Source organism: Rattus norvegicus, chromosome 13, assembly GCF_021556685.1.
Source record: "Rattus norvegicus strain SHRSP/BbbUtx chromosome 13, alternate assembly SHRSP_T2T, whole genome shotgun sequence".
NCBI classification, from domain to species: Eukaryota; Metazoa; Chordata; class Mammalia; order Rodentia; family Muridae; genus Rattus; species Rattus norvegicus.
Window position 1 is genome coordinate 9,856,656 of NC_141546.1, and position 20,926 is coordinate 9,877,581.

Below are 20,926 nucleotides of genomic sequence, written 5' to 3' on the forward strand. Positions count from 1 at the left end.
GGTTGCTTTAAGATAAGCATGATGAAATGTAAATTTACAATATAAACATTATGAAATGTGAAGGAAAATCTATGTAAAATGACTAATTATAAATACTCAGATTTATTTCACAGAATTAAATTTTTCTACTTTAGTTTCTATACAATAACACTATGCATATAATATTGATAATTATGTTGTGTTTGTTGTTTATTTCTGTGCAAGGTGTTAGATTACAGGGTCTTGTGATTGTTAAACCCAGTGCTTATTCACTGAGTCCTAGGAATAACCTTTATCTGAAAAGTTTTGATGACTGAATAACAGACTATGAAAATAATCCTTAAGATAAACCATGAAATAAAACTGAGTAACCAGTGATATTTCAACTATATTGATAATGATATTTAATCAATTTTGAGATTTTTCATGCAAGTTTTTTATCTTTACCAAATTCGGAGTAACCATACATAGACAGAATATTAACTGATGTACTTTGTTAAGATGAAATCTTACTTGATCATGCTGGGAGATAAACACAATGATTGTAGTATTGTAAAGGTTGAAATAAGTGGTTACAGAAGCACAGAGGCATCCTTGATAGGTCTGATGGCCATTCAACCTGATGATAGAAGCAGTATTGTCAGTGATGCTGATTAATGACAAGGAATAAGAATCTCCAGTGGCTTCCAAAAATTAGAAAACACCGTCTGTCTGTCTGTCTCTCTCTACACACACACACACACACACACACACACACACACACACACACACACACACACACACACACATATATATATATATATATATATATATATATATATATATATATATATATCAACCATGCTTGTGCGTATACATATGCACAAGCAAGACATCTACATGCAGGCACATATACACATGCACACAAGCATGCACACACATTTCATGTTCCTCTGGAGCCTTCAATAAAAGTGCCTGATGATAATTTAACTTCAGATTGTAGTCTCCAGAAAAAAATGCCTGATGATAATTTAACTTCAGTTTGTAGTCTCCAGAAGATCCTGTCACCAGTCTTCCCAGCCATTTGAAAAGATGGCCTAGAGCTACAAGAATTTATGAGATTATCCAGTCTTATTTATAGAGACATTCAGGGATGTGCATACCCTGATATTTTCAACATTATGCAAAGACAGAGTGTGGGAAAGTCAGTCATAAAGTGGGAGAACGAATTAGTAGTTAATTGAGGATAAAACTAGAGTCAGATATATTATGAAAATAATGAATTTATCATGAATGACAAGGACAATGTGAAATGTTAATAAATATTAGATATGGATTGTACATGAGCAATTTGATATAGAGATGTTACAAATGACAGTAGCATTAGTTTTGGGGAAAGCCTAAATAAATCTGAAAGGATTGTGATTGAGAGTAAGGAGGACACAGGAATGGGAGACAGGAAGCATGGCAAAAGCCTAGGGATTCCCAGTATAGACCAGAAAAAACTAAAGAAATGTAGCAGATATTACAATAAAAATAAAATTAAGATTTTTTTAAATTAAAAAAAAACTAATGGGAACTTGATCATAGATATATAGAAACAAGCATAGATTGAATAGAAGGGAGGAATGGTGGTTCCTGAAGTAGTGTCTTTAACTAGACCCCAAGGATGAAAAGAAATGTGGAAGTTGACATTAGATTCGAACTAGGTAGCTTGCTTGTCAAGACTAACAAAGGAGTTAGGAAGGTGGTTCAATATGCAAGGCATTTGCTACAAACATTTAAGAATCTGAATTTGAATCCCTAAGTGCCACAGAAAAAACAGATGAAATAGTGCATGCTTGTAATCTCAGCATATCTTTTTTTCTTTAATTGAATATTTTCTTTATGTACATTTCAAATGTTATTCCCTTTCCTGCTTTTACCTCCAAAACTCCATATCCTATCCCACTTCCCTCTACTTATATGAGGCCACCCACCCACTCTGTCAAACCTCCTCTCTCTGACATTTCCCTACACTGTGGCCACAAGCCTTCAGAGGACTAAGGGCTTCTCCTCCCATTGATGGCCTATAAGGCTATCCTCTGCTTCATATGTGGCTGGAGACCTGGGTCCCTCCATGTGTACTGTTTGGTAGGTGATTTAGTCCCTGGGAGGACTAGCATGTCTGGTTGGTTGATATTTTTGTTCTTCCTATGGGGTTGCAAAACCCTTCTGCTCCTTCAGTTTTTTTCTCCAACTCCTCCTTTGCGAACCCAGTTCTCAGTCCAATGGTGGTCTGTAAGCATGCACCTCTGAATTTGTCAGGCTTTGGCAGAGACTCTCAGGAGACAGGTATATCAAGCTCCTGTTAGCATGTACTTCTTGTCATCCCCAATAGTGTCTTGGTTTGGTGACTGTATATGGGATTGATTCCCAGGTGGGCAGTGTCTGGATGGATGGCCAGTTATCATGTAGAAGAATGCAAATCAATCCATGCTTATCTCCTTGTACAAAGCTCAAGTACAAGTGGATCAAGGACCTCCCCATAAAACCAGATTCTCTGAACCTAATAGAAGAAAATGTGGGGAAGAGCATTGAACAAGTGGGCAAAGGGGAAAATTCTTTTAATAGAACACTAATGGCTTATGTTCTAAGATCAGCAATCGACAAAACTCCTGTAAGCAAAGAACACTGTCAATATGACTAAAAGGCAACATACAAATTGGGATACAATCTTTACTAATCTACATCTAATAGAGGGCTATTATCCAATATATGCAAAGAACTCAAGAAGTAGACTCCAGAGAAACAAATAACCCTATTAAAACTGAGAGCTAAACAAAGAAATCTCAACTGAGGAATATTAAATGATTGAGAACTACATGAAGAAATGTTCAATATCCTTAGTTATTAGGGAAATGCAAATCCAAACAACCCTGAAATTTCACCGGGGAAAAGGACACTAGTATGCAAACATCTCCCATAGAAGGCCTTTCTGCTCAGGGAGGAATGACTAGTCTGCTTCATTATTAAGGAAGACCATTTTGAAGCAGGTAGATCTAGTTTCTGCCCCCATGTGACTTTAAAAATAGTTAAGTGAATACATTAAGGAGTTATTCAATTTCCAATGCTTGTTTTCTTCTTTCTCTTTCTTTCTTTCTTTCTTTCTTTCTTTCTTTCTTTCTTTCTTTCTTTCTTTTTTTCTTTCTTTCTTTCTTCTCTCCTTCCTTCCTTTCTTTCTTTTTTTTTCTTTCTTTCTTTTTTTCTTCCTTTCTTTCTTTTCTTTTCCCTGTTGTTGTTTTCTTATATCTATAAATTAAGGGAGGAATAGCAAAGAACTTTCTAGTTGAACATGGAAGGCAAAGACTTAACCGTAATGAGATAGGTTTAATAAGACATGTGATGCAATTCTGTCCAGTTCGATAAAGGCACTTTTTTTATGTTGCAAAAGTGATTCCTTTGACAAAACATCCTCATCACTGTCTTTTGTTTTACTTTTTATGTAATATAAGTTTTGTATTATCATTTTCAATTAAAGAATTTTTCATATTTTTATTTTCATTGTATATTTCTGTATGAGTGTGGATTGTGCCATGTCTTGTGTGTGTAGGTTAAAAGAAAACTTTGGGAGTAAATTTTCTTCTTCCTTTTGGGACCTGGGGAAGGAATCTAATTAGCCAAACACCTTTATTGGTTGAGACATCTCACCAGAACCCACTATGATCTTTAAGTAGTAATTGATCCCCTAACTCACACTCACAGAGTTGTAGAGGCAGACAGAGAGAGAGAGAGACAGTGTGAGATAGAAGGAAACAGATTTGTCTCAAAATAATAAGAAATGAAGAAAAATAGATATAATTTGAGTGTATCAACATTAAAATGGCCCACTAACATTGTATGGGGTACTCATAGAGACAATATTCCATTCTAATTGAAACGTTTACTTCAGGAACTGCATCTCAAAAAAAATCCTTTTTTTTAAAAGCTAAATTTTTATTTATTTTTTATTCGATATTTTTTATTTACATTTCAAATGTTATTCCCTTTCCTGGTTTCCCAGACATCCCCCTGTCCAATCTACCTCCCACTTTTAAGTTTTGTATTGTAAACAGCAAATCTCTGTTCATAGTCATGCCGAGAAAGTGTCCTCTGAATGCACAGCACTGCTGATGTGCAAAAGAGAGAAAAGTAAGACCACATGAGAGATAAATGCAAAATGATTCATTGTTTAACAGTAAAACCATGCCAGGAAACTCGGTTAGTAGAACAGATTGAGAAACAGAGACTCTGTGGGCACTCACCTCAGATTTAGGAAATTTTCCACTCCATTCCAGATTCCTGGCCTGGAACACATGCCACACTCCCCAAATAAGGGAAAGGGAAAAGTCATATAGGCTGTTAAACTGATATCTCCATGTCAATGAGGCACCTAGAGGCCCTGAGGGCTTAGCGAATAAGCTTTCTTCCCAGACATTCCTCCTTGCAAATGGTATTTAATTTCGGATCCACCTTGAGAAGTGAGTTTATTACAGGTATGCGTCCACTTTCTGCCATGAACAGTCAACAGACAGGTTACAACCATGGATTACCTCTTTCATCAAAATCTGCTGTACGGAAGGCATTCTCCTACAGATTCACAGCTTAATTTTCCTGTAGTAGGATCTCTGAACTTCTAGCCTACCTATGCCAAGCTAAGGAGGAGACAATCCAGGGTGCCCCTTTTCCCTGTCCCTGGGCTAGACGCTGTTCCAATCTCACAGGTCCTTGACTCCATTATCAGCTCTTGCCAGACTCTCAATGGTGCCTGGATGTCCAAGAATCAGAGAAGCCCTTCTCACTCATATTGCAGACTTGGGGACCCTAAACCGGGTCCAGCTTTCCACATTTCAGACTGCACTTTCCCACGCCTAGCACTTCCCTTTAGCCCAGCCCCTACCCAGGCAGCAGAGTGGGATAAACGGAATCAAACTCGCTGAGTTCCACCACTTTTGCCCTGGCACTTAGCCTATTGTTTAGACTTTTGTATTGATAGTACATTCCCTGTGACAGTCTACCTCTAGGACTATGAACCTAAAGTATTTACTCTTGTGTAAATTTGAGGGAGGAGTGTGGGGATAAAGAACACTAGGGAATAGAGAGTCAGCGAATATTTACTAAGAGGGATACAGGTAATGGAAAAGAAGAATTTAACACTGGGATAAGAATATCAATCTTGAACACAAGCCTCTGGTTTTATATGGTTGCCAGAAATGGCAAAAATTAATGAGTTGAAAAAGGTCAGAGAAATGAGAAAATGTGAAGGGATATACCACAATCCATCTTTTTGGTTCAAATTTGAGAAAATGTACATTTCTCCTTAATATTCCTCATAGAATGACACTTTACTCTGTTCACAATATTTTCTGCTCTCTTATGTACCTCCGAAGTCTAAGGAAGTGTCCAACTATACAGTGCAGCTAACCTCACAGAGTCAAGAAAGCATCCTGTATTATGCACCTGGGCCACTCTACTCAACCACTTTAGGCATCCATGTTGGAAAGCTAAAATGTGCACACTCGTGGGAAAAGGAAGCAATGAATGTTTGTTTTCTTTGTCATGTTTTCATATACAGTAGCTTTCCAATTACCAAAGGATATTCACACCATACTACCTATTGTTTTTATGATGTAATCCTTTGTTTTATTTAGTCCCTCAATATTCTTGCTTTTACACACACACACACACACACACACACACACACAAACACACACACACACAAGACAAGGAAAGAAAGTCCTTCATATTTTTTTCCAGTCTCTCCTCAAGTCTCTTTAGTTTCCTTCCATTATGTAAGCTCTGAGGTTGGAATTTAATGAACTGTTTTCCTAATCTTATGGATAGTGAACAGTTGTGTGTGAAAACCACTGTGCTGATAAAATTTGAATTTAAGAAGCCATGAAGGTTTAGATTGGTCAACTTGCCTTAACCAGACAACAGTTAATTTAGAGACATTACATTACATTTCAATGAGTGTAAATAGCAAGTTCTTTTTTTTCAAACTCATAAATGAAAGGTGATTTTAGAAAACCATTTCATGAGAGTCATATTCATGACATATTCATGTTTTCTCATTTCTGTTACAAAACAGTTCTGTGGGTGTACTTGTCCAAGCAGATTGCTTACTTCCACTCCTCTTTCCCTCCTTCCCTTTCCCCTAGCTTCCTTCCTTTCTTCCACCTCTTACGCTTTTCTTTTTTCTGTCTAGTTGCTTTTTTGTGGCAGGGTCTCTCTTTTCAGCCCAACTGACTTGGAAACCCTGACCTTTCTGTCTCAGCTAACAGAGAGCTGAAATTACAAGACTACATATGTGAGCTTATTTCAAACTTGCATTTCAACTTAAAATGTCCCATACATAAAACAACAATAGCAACAAGAACACAGAAGCACACTTTAATTTGTATGCACATTTAGAAGATTGTACTTCAAGTCCACTGAATATATGGTTCTGTTTTTTTTTAAATAATAATAATGTTGAGTCAGGAAGACCCAGAAAGGAGAAATAAAAAAATTATGAACAATTTGATCATGTCTTTCAATGTTGGCCTTGTTATTCTTAATTTGAGTCCTCCCCCCACTCTCTTTTTCTTCAAGGAAGTTTACAGATTCGTTTTCGACTAAGCAAAGGAGAAAGTCATGTGTATACCATGAGCACAGAGAACTTGGCCAATGGAAGAGTGCACCAGGTGAAGATTAGCAAAGACGGGCCAGAAATTTCCATTCAGGTACTTCAGTTCTGACCTTTTCATTCAGCCTTCATACCAAGGCTTCTGCATCAAACATATCTGAGCTCAATCAAGCCACATCCTAGAGTATAGAGTTGCCACAGATTCCAACCCAGCTTTTAGCTATGTTCCTCCTTCTCACTGGCATTGTTATCACCTAGGAAAGAGTTAAGAAGCACAAATTCACATTCTTGAATTCCCCACTAGAGCTATTCTATCAGAAATCACTGGAGAGGAGAAAACACTGGACCTCCTAGTTGTTCTCAAATTTAATAAGCTCTTAACCAGAATGAGTGAGCAACAAGAATGATGCATGCAAATTGGAAAGTACAGAAGATTGTAGAAAGGCCTTGGGGAAAGTGGGCATAGGGTACAGGTGGCTGCAAAGGAGGGCACAGGTGATGCAGAAGCCCTTGGGAAGGCACAGGTCTCCTCTACACATCATTACTTACTTCCTAGTGCAAACTTGGTTTTCAAGATAAGTAAGATCTTACTGGGAAGGAAAGAAAGACAAGGTATCTGAAGGGTTTCTTCGTGCACAGGCAAAAATGTTTGAAAAGATAGTGTGGTTGGATTCTATGAAATATTAATGATTCTATATAAAAAGACAAAAGCAGAGCAGGGCAGATCTTAATAAAGTCCAGCTAAAGTCTAGACTACTTCTCTTTGATCATAAGTGAGAATGTTATTTAGTTTAACATTCACCATTTTGTTCATGTAAGTTTAATCTATTTATCTTGGATCCTTCAAATTCATAACATCAAATGCCTCTTTTCTTACAACAGATGCGATGACATCTTTCTCAGAAGATGACTTTGTTCTATTTTACTGTAAAGTATGTCTCCTTTAGAAGAAGCATTACACATTACCATTCGTCTAATTCTTCCTATAACCTGACAGCTTGTGCTGTCTCTTTTTCTCTTCCACAGCTGGTCCCAACTACTCAGACCTTTAATGTCAGCCTTACTGCCTATGGGTCAAATCTCATGGCCTTCCCACAAATACAGCTCCATCATCCTTATGTCTTCTGGCCTTTTAAAAACCTTTCTACTTCTACCTACTAGTTGTCTTAAGCGTAAACCAATTTATTATTAACTAATAAAAAAATAAGCAAGCAGACAAAAGATACAAGAATTTTCTGGCTCAAGGGAAGAAGTATATTTTTCTTCAGTTATGTAGATTGCTAGATTTTACCATTTTATTTTCAGAATTCATGGAAACATTGATATATACTGATTTCCAAAAACCCTCTTCCATGTGAGTTACCTTATCTATTGCTGTGACAAAATACCCAACAAAGAGCTCAAATTAATTCTGCCTTGCCGTTTAAGAGTACAGTCCATATTTGCCAAAAGAGCATGAGGCATCTAGTCGCATTCAGTTCTCAGTTAGGAAGCTGAGAGAGATGAATACTGGTGCTCAACCTTCTTTCTGCTTTTTATTTATTCCAGAATACCAGCTTTTGAAATGATGCTTCATTCATTTGAAGTGTGTCTTGCCATCTCCGTTACTCTCACAGACTTCCCCCACAGTGCCTCAGGAGCCACAGATTCTAACCTGAAAAGCATATAGTGCATTCCTGTCATGGCAGAGCCCATTCCATAAAGAACCCTGTTAAACTCCTGCTGTTTTTAGCCTCAGGCATGTGATGGCTTGTCCTATTTAAGTGTACTATTTATCAATATGTCAATGTCTACCTATATTTAACCCTCTCCTAACAGTCTTTTAACCTGTTCCCTTTACTTTTGCCCATTATTCTTGTGTCATAATACTCTTTTCCTTTAGTAACAAATGCTAACTGACATGAAATGCATTTTATGTTCTATAACCTACCCATGGAACTTGAGGAAAACAGCAACTTGGTTTGCTTTTATTATTGTAGAGTTCTCTCTTTACCAAAGAGTATGTATCAGAAGGTCTTCAGTGAACATTTGTGAATTAAGTGGATCGATTCCACATGTTGCACGTGCTATGTGATAAAGGTTGATGTGACTTTAAGGAGAAGTATACTAGTTTTATTTCAGTTGCTGTGCTAAATATCTTGAAATAATCAACATAGGTCATAATTCCAAATAACCAGTCATCAACAGAGTGAAGTCAAAATGGTAGAAACTTAACATACCAAGTTATATCACAGTTCAAAAGCAAAGAGAAATAAATGTATCTATACACACTTTTTGCATGTGCCCATTTTAATTTCTTTATTGGTATTCAGTTTAAAACTCTCTGACTAGGAAATGGTGCTATTCGCAGTGGGCTGACTCCACATCATTATTTTAATTTATTTCCTTACAAATATGCGATATATGTCAATCCAATGTAGATAATCACACATTGAGGCTTTCTTCTAGGTGATTTTAAGTAGTGTCAAATTTATTCTGAAACCACAAGAAGTAGTATGACTTTAGGGTATAATATTGGTAGTCACTACTGCTGATGCCACCAAGTTACAGGAGCATGATTTGGATATCTGCTGAGAGGCTCTTCGAGAGTCTTACTGATACAGATGAGGATGCTTGAAGCTAGCCATCAGATTGAGCACAGGGATCCCAATGGAGGAGTTAGAGAAAGGACTGAAGGAGTTAAAGGAGTTTGCATCCCCATAGGAAGAACAACAATACCAACCAACCTGGCCCACCAGACCTCACAGGGACTAAACCACTAACCAAAAAGAATACATGGAGGGACTCATGGCTCCATCTGTATATGTAGCAGAGGATGGCATTGTCTGGCTTTAATCAGAGGAAAAGCCCTTGCTCCTGCAAATGCTCATTTCCCCAGTATAGGGGAATGCCAAGGTGGTGAGGTGGAAGTGGGTGGTTGAGAGAAGTAACATTGTCATAAAAGCAGGGGAAGAGGGTATCAGAGAGGGGGGGACTGGAAAACGGGATAACATTTGGAATGTAAATACATAAAATACATAATAAAATATAAAATAAAATAATTAAAAAAAGATTGGGTTGAGCCTCCTCTTTTGAACTTCCTGAGATCACTGCAAAGAAAGTTATATTGAGAAATGGGTGACATCACACAAAAATCAGTTAGAATGATTCTTTGTAACTTAAACATGACACATACGAAGCCATGGAGGGAATTTCAGTGGAACAGAAATAAGAATCAGTTTTTGTTGTGGCCTATGAGCGAACATAGGGATAACTAGGAGTTATTACAATTTGATGAAAGTTCCTAAATTATTTCGGATATATAACATAAATGATTTGCATGACATAATTACATACATTACAAAAATAATGTTACATAATTCCTGAAATGAATGGGAAAAACACATCTGAGCATGTGTGGGTTAGGGTGGGGAGTACACCTGCTTAATTGGTGAATGATAGGAATTGTAATTACAACTTGTTATTTTGTAATGTTTGTCTCTACCATGTGGGAGCTGGAGGTCAACCTCAGTTTTCAGTGTTGAAGAAATGCTGTCATCCTTTTTTCTTTTTCTCTTTCTTTCTGTCTGTCTGTCTGTCTTTATTTTTTTCTTTCTTTCTTTTTTCTATTTTTTTTTCTGGACACAAAGACTCTTATAGATCTAGAAATACCATAGAGTAGACTTAGATTGTTTCTCTAGCTAATTGAAGAGATCTCCTTGCCTCTTGCTCCCGAATTAGAAGTGAATGACACCACATTTGATATTTTACCAGTATTCTGAGACCTAACTTAGGTCCTTGTACTTCTTCTACATACACTTCCCTTACTAAACTATATCCCAGCCCCTTGTTTGTTTATAACTTTAATGAAGACTGGATGGTTAAATGGGGCATATTCTGTTGAACACTTAATAGATATTTGAGTACCTTTTTATTTCCTGTCCTCTTTACACATAAGACCAGTAGAACCCAGATAGTAAGATGTATTTCTTTCCTTTCTTTGTCTATATAATATTCACCATTCAGTTTATAGTCCATAATAAGCACCCACTTGGTATTTGCAGTGTCCAAGAAAGCAGAAAAACCTAGAGCAGAGACCTTATTTTGACACAGGAAGATAGCATATTTATTCTCCTGACCATATTACCCAATTCCAATATATATATGCTGTTACTAAATAAGAAATATTATGATCTAGGTAAGAAAAATAGTATTAAATAACATGGTATGAGTACTGGTTTGTGTTAAAATTATACAATAAACTACAATGTCAGGTTTCTGAAGAGAGTTACTCAATGAATGTGTATAGAAACAGAGTTATGGATGGAGGAACTAAATGGAGAAGTTTGGTAATTGTCTTGATACACTTGATTTTCCCCAAACTCAGCAACTCATTTACCCCTTCCTATGACTGTCTCTCTTCCATTATAGCCTGGGCACTATAAAATGATGAGAAAAGTATTATGTAGATGTTCAAATGGGGGATTAGAGATCAGGGGCAGGGCTAAGGTGATGAAGCATTTCTGTTGCCAGCATGAGGATTTGAGGTCAGATCTTCGAGTCTAAGACAGTCTAAGAGGGATGACAAACACTTGTAATCCCCGTGATGGTGAGAGAGGAGATAGGGACAAGCTGTTTTTTGTGAGCCTGGGGGCCAGGTAGCCTACCCTATTTGGTGAAGTTCTAGGACAAAGTGAGATACAATCTCAGACTAAAAGGGAGGACTGACCAATTGCACTGTGGTTGTCTGCTGACATTTAAATAATACATGTATATGCAAAATCTTCCCCACACAATAGAAATTTGAAGAATCTACTGGATCCATTCAGATTGAGAAAAATAGAGATAGATTTCTGTGGCAGCCCAGGAAGGAGAAGAAGGAGGGAAACAAAGTAGAATCAGCAATACATGAAGCGAGCGGTGATTTTTAAAGGGACACCTTAGAAACTGAGGCCTGGAAAAATCTAGCAGTGACATCTCTTCAGCTTTATGGTGTGAGGTGAACAGCGATAGCTGTCAGTGGGAACAATGTGTGCAGCCTTTCTTCAAGGATTTATCCAACTATACTTCAGAATGCGGAAATCCTACAGTCCACATCTGAAAATATGTCAGAGATATGGAGGGAATTAAAGAATGGTAATCATAAGAAAAAGAGGGGAGGAAGAAGGGAGAATGGGCACAAAAGCTGGGTTCTATTTAATGTGTCAGAGCATGTACCACATGGGCTTCTCTGGTTACTTGTTTTTAGGGATGGGTCCTTTGAAAAATTTGCAGTGGGAAGACAAAAATATGACAATAAAGACCTTATTTTTCAAAGATGAAAGAAAGTGTATTTTGTTTGTATTTTTGGACAACTGATGAGCCATTTTGTGTCTCTCTTGAGAGATCATTTTAAAGAGCATCCTTCCCCGTTTGAGACTGTAAGTAGTTTGCAAATGGAATTAATACCTTCTCAAATCCTGGGCTATGGCTTTGTTTTATTTTCCTACAGATGGACCAGCAACTCTTCAGCTATAACTTCTCCACGAAAGTTGAATTCTGGACACTAAAGTCACTTGTTCTAGGCAAAGTCACAGGTCTGATTTTCTATTCTATACGTGTCATGACTGTTGTTAAAGTTGATGAATTTGTTTTACTCTGTTGGTGTGTCCAATGATTCAAATATGAAGGCATTTCTCCCACCTACAGTCTTGATACAGGCTTTTAAGAAGGATATACTAAGACACATATATCCTAAAGGTACAGAATGCCACTCATGTTTGCTTTATTAATTGGTTAGTTCAAGATTAATGATTAGTTCTTTGTGGTAATTATTTTGGTTATTATTAGTAACTCATGGGGGAAGTTAATGAAATAATAAAATAACATTTAAATTTAAAATTATAAAAGTTTCTAGATATTCAACAGTTTATTTTCATTTGTTTAATTATAAATGAAACAAATGAAGTGGGAAACTGAGCTGCAAAATGAGGACTGAAAGCTCAAACTAGAAGAGTGGATCTTCTTGTTTTCATGCAGTTTTTGTGAATTTTCCATTTTGGTTTGAAAGTATTTATTGCTTATACAACACTGCATTTTTTATACTTTCTTGAAGAATTGGATATGATATTTGTCTTATCTTTAACATTATCTCTTAGAGCATAAATGCATTCTGGATTTAATTAATGTAGACAACAGGACTTCGCATTGATCACAATATGTGTCTTACCCTTGTCCTTATGTTTTAAATATATTTTTATTTGTTTTAAAAGCCTCATTTATAATCTTGAATAGAATTCATAGCTGAATTTAAAGTTTTCCCTCATATGGGCATGTGAATAATGTATGGTGCATGTACACATTTACATCTATGACCATGAATAAGTTTTTCCCATGGGATGCTTTTGGAGATCAACAACGTCAAGTATTTTCTACCTCATTTAAGACAGATCACTTTGTGGATTGGACAGGATTCTTGCTTATGAGATTCTGCTGATTCTGTATTCTCTTCCCATTATGCTTTAGAAGCATTGTGTCTTTAAATATCTGTACTACTAAGTCTGGCTTTGTGTGGGTTCCAGAGATCCAAAATCAGATTTTCAAGTGGCAATCTCCCAGTCTTTGATTACTTATTACCTGAATCATCTGGGTATCTGTGGTTTACAAATTAGCAAATACAAATCTTCATCAGATTTTTGAAAGTATCTGTACACTTGTATTTCTGCCTTTCCCCTTATCTCATTTTGATCTAGGAAGATCATTTTTCTAGACAGTAGAAGGGTGTCATATGTCAGTTGTGGCTAGAGGGAAGAGGGAGGGGCATGGTAAGAAGAAGAGGGAGAAGGAGATAACCTACAAGTGCATTCTCAGTTCATTCAGGTTCAGCTTTTTGATTTGGTTCTTTTTGTTTTTGTTTTTGACACTATCACATTCCTTGAGTCTGCTGGTCACAGCACAGTTCAGAAAACATTAGCAATTTTCAGAATCTTAAGCAGAAATGGACTCAATACCAGAAATCACTGTGTATAAATTTTTTATAGCCCATAACTCGAAGTTTTGATATCACCTTTGGAATGACTTCTCCAAAAGTCTGAGGCTCTTTGTGGGTCCTATGGGGTGCAATTGGTTACCTGGTAATCCTGGAAAAGTATCTAGTAGCTGCTGTGACTTGTGAAAGAATGTAGATTTGAGAAAATCAACAAGATAGATAAACCCTTAGTAGACTAACCAGCCATCACAGTGTTTATCCAAATTAACAAAAATCAGAAATGAATAGGGGGACATAACAGAATCTGGGGAAAGTATAAAGAAAATCATCAGATCCTGCTACAAAAGCCTATATTCAACAAGACTGGAAAATCTGGAGGAAATGGACAATTTTCTAGACAGATAAGAGGTACCAAAGTTAAATCAGAAACAAATAGAGTATCTAAACAAACCCATAACTCCTAAAGAAATAGAAGCAGTTATTAAAAGTCTCCCAACAAAAAGAGCCCAGGTCCAGATGGGTTTAGTGGAGAATTCTATCAGACTTTCATAGAAGAATTCATACCAATACTATCCAAATTATTCCACAAAGTAGAAACAGACAGAGCACTACCAAATTCCTTCTACGAAGCCACAATTTCTCTTATACTGACATCACACAAAGACCCAACAAAGAAAGAAAACTTTGGATCAATTTCTCTTATGAATATTGACACAAAAGTACTCAATAAAATTCTTACAAACCAAATCCAAGAACATATCAAAATGATCATCCATCATGAAAATGTAGCCTTCATCCCAGGGATGCACGGATGTTTTTATATATGAAAATCCATCATTGTATTACACCATATAAACAAACTCAAAGGTTAGAACCACATGATCATTTCATTAGATACTGAGAAAGCATTTGACAAAATTCAACACCCCTTCATGATAAATGTCCTGGTATGATCAGGATTTCAGGGCCCATATCTAAACATAGTAAAATCAATATATGGCAAACCAGTAGCTAACATTAAACTAAATGGAGAGAAACTTGAAGCTATTCCATTAAAATCAGGGACTAGGCAATGCTACCCACTCTCTCCCTACTTATTCAATATAGTTCTTAAAATCCTACCCAGAGTAATCAAACAGCAAAAGGAGGTCAAAAAGTTACAAATTTGAAGGGAAGAAATAAAAATAGCACTATTTGCAGACAATATGGTAGTGTACTTATATGACCCCAAAAGTCCCAGCAGAGAACTAATTAACCTGATAAACAATTTCAGCAAAGTGTCAGGATATAAAATTAACTCAAACAGATCAGTAGCCTTCCTTTATTCAAAGGATAAACAGGCTGAGAAAGAAATTACGGAAATGACATCTTTCACAATAGTTCCAAATAATATAAAATATCTTGATGAGACTTTATCCAAGCCAGTGAAAGACCTGTGTGACAAGAATTTCAAGTCTCTGAAGAAAGAAATCAAGGAGATCTCAGAAGATGGAAAGATCTTCCATGCTCAGGGATTAGCAGGATTAAAATAGTAATGTTGGCCATTTTGCCAAAAGCAATCTACAGATTCAATGCAACCCCATCAAAATTCCTACTCAATTCTTTACAGAGATAGGGAAAGATCTTTTCCAATCCTATGTGTGATAGTGGACTAATATCAAAAATATACAAAGAACTCAAGAAGTTAGACTCCAGAGAACCAAATAACCTAATTAAAAAATGGGACACAAAGCTAAACAAAATATTCTTAGCTGAGGATTATCAAATGGCAAAAAGCACCTAAAGAAATGTACAACATCCTTAGTCATCAGAGAAATGCAATTCAAAAAAACCCTGAGATTCCACCTCACTACAGTCAGAATGGCTAAGAAAAAATCCCAGCTAACAGCAGATGGTGGTAAGGATCTGGAGAAAAAGGAACACTCCTCCATTTTTGGTGAGATTGAATACTTGTACAACCACTCGGGATATCAGTCTGGTGTTTCCTCAGAAAAGTGGATATTGCAGTACCTGAGGACCCAGCTATACCTCTCCTGGGCATATACCCAAAAAATGCTCCAACATACAGCAAAGGTACATGCTCCTCTATGTTCATAGCAGCCTTCTTTACAATTGTCAGAAGCTATAAAGAAACCAGATGTCCTTCAACAGAGGAATTAATTCAGAAATGTGGTACATTTACACAATGGACTACTACTCAGCTATCAAAAACAATGACTTTATGAAATTCATAGCCAAATGGATGGAACTGTAAAATATCATCCTGAGTGAACTAACCCAATCACAAAAAAGACACACATTGTATGCACTCATTGATAAGTGGATATAAGCCCAAATGCTCAAATTATCCTAGATGCACAGAACACATGAAACTCAAGACGGATGATCAAAATGTGAATGCTTCACTCCTTCTTTAAAAGGGGAACAAAAATACCCTTGGCAGGGAATAGGGAGGCAAAGTTTAGAACAGAGGCAGAAGGAACACCCATTCAGAGCCTGCTACACATGTAGCCCATACATATACAGCCACAAAACTAGGAAAGATGGATGAATCAAAGAAGTGCAGGCCAACAGGAACCGGATGTAGATCTCTCCTGAGAGACACAGCCAGAATACAGCAAATACATAGGCGAATGCCATCATTAAACCACTGAACTGAGAATGGGACACCTGTTGAAGGAATCAGAGAAAGGACTGAAAGAGCTTGAAGGGGCTTGAGACACCATATGAAGAACAATGCCAACCAACAAGAGCTTCCAGGGACTAAGACACTACCCAAAGTCTATACATGGACTGACCCTGTGCTCAAACCTCATAGGTAGAAATTAATAGCCTAGTAAGAGCACCAGAGGAAGGGGAAACACTTGGTCCTGCCAAGACTGAACTCCCAGTTAATGTGATTGTTGGGGGGAGGGTGGTAATGGGTGGAGGATGGGGAGGGGAACACACATAGAGAAGGGGAGTCAGAGGGATTTGGGGAATGTTGGCCCAGAAATCAGGAAAAGTAATAACAATCGAAATGTAAATAAGAAATTCCCAAGTTAATAAAGATGAAAAACAAAACAGAAGAAAACAAAACAATGAGTTCATGAAATTCATAGGCACATGGATGGAACCAGAAAATTTATCCTGACTAGTAACTCAATCATAGAAATACACACATGGTATGCACTCACTGATAAGTGGATATTAGTCCAAAAACTTGAATTACCCAATATTCAGTCCACAGGCCACTTGAAGCTCAAGAAGTTGGATGAACAAATTGTGGATGCTTCTGTCCTTCTTAGAAGAGTGAACAAAAATATTTATAAGAGTAGATATGGAGACAATGTTTGGAGCAGAGACTGAAGGGATGGCCATTCAGAGACTCCCCAACCAGGGGATCCAGCCTGTATATATACAGAAACCAAAACTATATAATATGTATGAAGGCAAGAAGTATATGATAGGAACTTGATATTGCTGTCTACTGAGACCCTCAGACAAAGCATGACAAATACAGAGGTGAATGCTAGCTTTAAATTATTTAACAGAGAACAGGGTCCCCATTGAGGGAATTAAAAAAAAGGACTGAATAACAAACCAACCAACCAGAACTCCCAGGGACAAAACCACTATCCAAAGACATGGACAAAAGCTGCATATGTAGTAGAGGATGGACTTGTTGGGTACCAATGGGAGGAGAAGACCTTGGTCCTGCCAAGTCTGTACCCCCACTGCAGGGGAATGTCTGGAAGAGTAGGTCAGAATGGGGGTGGATGGGGAGTGTGAACACCCTTATAGAAGAAGAGGAGGGGGATGGGATATGGGACTTATGGTCAGGAAACCAGGAAAGGGAAAAACTTTTGAAATATAAGTAAAAATTTTCCAATTTAAAAAAAGTAAAAGAAAAAAAAAGTAAGTCATACTTAGAATTGGGTAGGTGACTCAGCAAACAAAGTGATTACCTTGAATGTAAGCATCAGAACCTGCATTGAATAAGCCAGACATAGTTGCACGTATTTCAATACATCTTCAGGTGCACCAGAGTGGGTAACTACAGCTGTCCGGTCAGCCTGCCTGGTTTATTTGGGAGCCCCAGGACAATAATAAAATTCTGAAAGAAAAGAAACAAAATTAAATAAAATAGAAAATTATGTACAATGCCTGGGTACTGAAGGATAGGATTATTTTCTGGTACACACACACACACACACACACACACACACACACACACACATATATATATATATATATATATATATATACTAATACACATATTTGTATATTCATACAATCATGTACATAAACATGTACATACAAACACATAGAAAACAGAAAGTTAAAGTAACACTTTACAAAATGGGAGAGAAACATATTTATGCATGTCAATCATTTGAACAAAGCCATCTCTTTCTGGAGATTCCTCATGAAACACCATTGGGCATTTAACAGAGTCAGCTCATCTGAGTATTTCAAATATTTTGTTTTACTTGTTCCTCTCAGTAAAACCTATAGATCTCAGAACTAATAAAGGCTGAAGGTTCCAAAGACAAACAAAACACAAATTCATAAAAACTACAACATTACAGTTGATGGAAACATTTCTGAGTGGAGATTGAATTTACAACCTCTATTTGATAGGCAAGTGGTAGATTACTTAGTCTATTCCCAGACCAAATCTTAATCTATTTTTTACGGAAGTCAGAATTAAAGCATTGTTATTATTGTGTTCCACAGAAATGACTTCATGGTCTAGGAAAAATGCATTGTTTATAATATGAAACATATTAATGTTAGATGGAAAGTAACCGTACTTACAAAATTCTAAGTTAGGAGTAAGATGGCATTCTTAGCACATTGAACATTATTTATTTTTACAGCTAGTATTGATTAACTATCATTTTGTAATTTGATAGCTCAATGCTTAAACATATAAGAAGAATTATTTCTAAGAACTAAATGAGCTAAGGATTTACTTAGTTGGCATCCTGTAACTAACTGACCCTATAAAACCATATTGAAATAAGAAAAGTTCCAGCTCATCCTGTATGAAACCTGAAAATCACAAATCAGTCAGAAATCACAAAATAAAACCTTCAGATGCTTTTGATCTGATAAGCTGATACAAGTTCTAAGGGTGCCTATTAAAGAGCAGGGTTGCTCAATTCTAGTTCTTCCATTTGAATTTCAAGTCTACAGCATCTACCTTGGTAGCACTGTAAGGATAGGTAAGTGAGAATCTTGAATACTCCATGCATGTTATAGAGAATGACAAATGGGAAAATTATACTATTAATTAAAAGTATATTCATTGAAATACACATTTTAAAAGACTATAATTTCACTTTCACTATAGTTTCAGTTTGAATTTTCTTATGATTCAGGTCTGGTGCAGTCAACAGAAAACTGAGAAACAGTGGATGATGGTTGGCATCGCTGTGTTCTGTGTATCTAGATGCATGCGTGTGTTTGTTACTTGGATGAATTCTCAGCACTTTTGCTAGCCATAGATTTGTGAGGAGCTCAGAGGAAAATTTGAGATATTGTTTCCTGGCTTCTATTTCCTTAGTAGAAGAGTCTCCTGTTCATCACTGACTACAGCAGGTTACCTGGCTGAAAAGCTTCCATAGATACTCCTATTTTAGTTTCCTGTCTGAAAGAAAGAACACTGGGATTCTATTCTATCTTCATGTTTTCACCCATGTGTAGGTTTCTGTGAGTTATAAAGATTATGCTTGTACAGTAAGTGTTTCATCCACTGACTCATCTACAAAGCTTACTCCCCGAGGTTGAAACAATTTATGAATATTAAAGGGAATGGACTTTATAAGGGATCTAGAAAAGGCACTGTAAATGGAACTTCCAAAGTGGCATGGTTATGTTCTTACTAAGTATGTCCCTCTGGTACATTGTTAAGTAGGTGCTATTTTCTAGCTCTTCATGTATTAAGAAGGCATCCCATCCAGGTCAGCATAATGATAAGGGAGAATATGAGTATGAAGCCAACTCATTGAATTCTGTTGACTTTAGAAACATGAGTGCCATCATGTTTTGTCTTTCTGGACCTGTCTGCTTGTTTTTGTCTGCACATGATTCCACATCCCTTTTTATGTGGATGTAATATTAGACAAAATGTTCATAAATAAAAAATGAAAGCAGCACCGCAAACTTATACACTACCAGTTCACTGACTCCCTTTGAAGGAAAAATCTCCCTCTCCTTTGTAAAACAAACAAACAAACAAACAAACAAACAAGCAAGCAATGATACAAAAAACAAACCAAAACAAAACTGCCGGAAAAAAAGTTCTTTGGTGGATATCCCAGTATCAGTTGTATGGTTAGATTTTTCATAAACTACTTTTTATAAGGGTTCTAAAAATGCTTTAATCCCCCACCTAGCCCACACCCAACAGAGGAAGTATAAATGAAAGGTATTAGGATATTAGGGAAGTGGATCTGTTTAGAAATATTTCCTTGGAGCAAATACAATCAACATTGTCTGTAGTTCAGTTCATATGAACCAGCAGCAGCAGCTTGATTCACTTGTAAATATCATTCATAAATCACCAATGGCATGCTGAACAAGAAGTAGCCTTAAATCTCTGCTTTATCCTGTTTAGAAATAGTTCCTTGAAGGTGATTTCAGGCTCCTATTTTCAGGTTACCAGAAGTCCAGTTCAGTATTGTCAGGATAGAAAACATGAATCAGCCACACTGGCACGACCCAGCAGAAACAGCTAGGCCTCCACAGAATTGGAACAAGTCAGCAGAAACAACCAAAACAATTAGGGATGCCAAGAGTTCTCTGTTTAACCTCTCTCAAGGAAGTAAAGATCAGTGAAGATGAAGATCTAAAAGCAATAAAGCATTGCAAAGGTAGATTTGCAACTCCCATCACTTTCCATTGAGTTCTATTTATACTCCCTTCAAATTTCACTTGTCCTCCTGTGGGTGTTCCCTCAGTAATATGCCATGTGAGTCTGTCTCAGAAAGTGCCACATGAATCTGTCTTACAAAACTCCATGTGAGTTTGTATCAGCTGACAGAAGCAGAAACTTCCACTTCACTCTCCTAATCTGGCTGAGTCTGTGAAAGTGGCAAGAAGTCACCAGAACCCAAACGCAAGTGTTTTGGTGGATTTCATTCTACGATGTCATGGAAAACAGTTACCTGTAAAACATGGCAAGGCACGCCAATACCATCCAGTGTCATCATTTTTCTGTTCAGTTATATCTATATTTCTTCTTAATATCATGCATATTTTGATATACCTGCTTTAGCATAACATCCCTTCACCTGTGTCCCCCAGAAAATGATCATTAATCATGATTGACCTTTTCAAGAAACCTGAAGTTTCTGTTTCAATCTGTCTTTTTTCAATTGCCAACTCCA

The 20,926-nt window shown here is 36.9% G+C and overlaps 1 protein-coding gene across 2 annotated transcripts in view; it reads left to right on the forward strand.

Annotated features, from left to right (window-relative positions):
- Cntnap5a (contactin associated protein-like 5A) overlaps positions 1-20,926 on the forward strand; it is a 982,002-nt gene that overhangs the window by 899,792 nt on the left and 61,284 nt on the right. For both annotated transcript variants that reach the window (XM_087580548.1, NM_001047865.2), the window contains 2 exon segments: positions 6,571-6,701; positions 12,075-12,159. In XM_087580548.1, coding sequence (XP_087436674.1) covers positions 6,571-6,701; positions 12,075-12,159 — 216 coding nt within the window.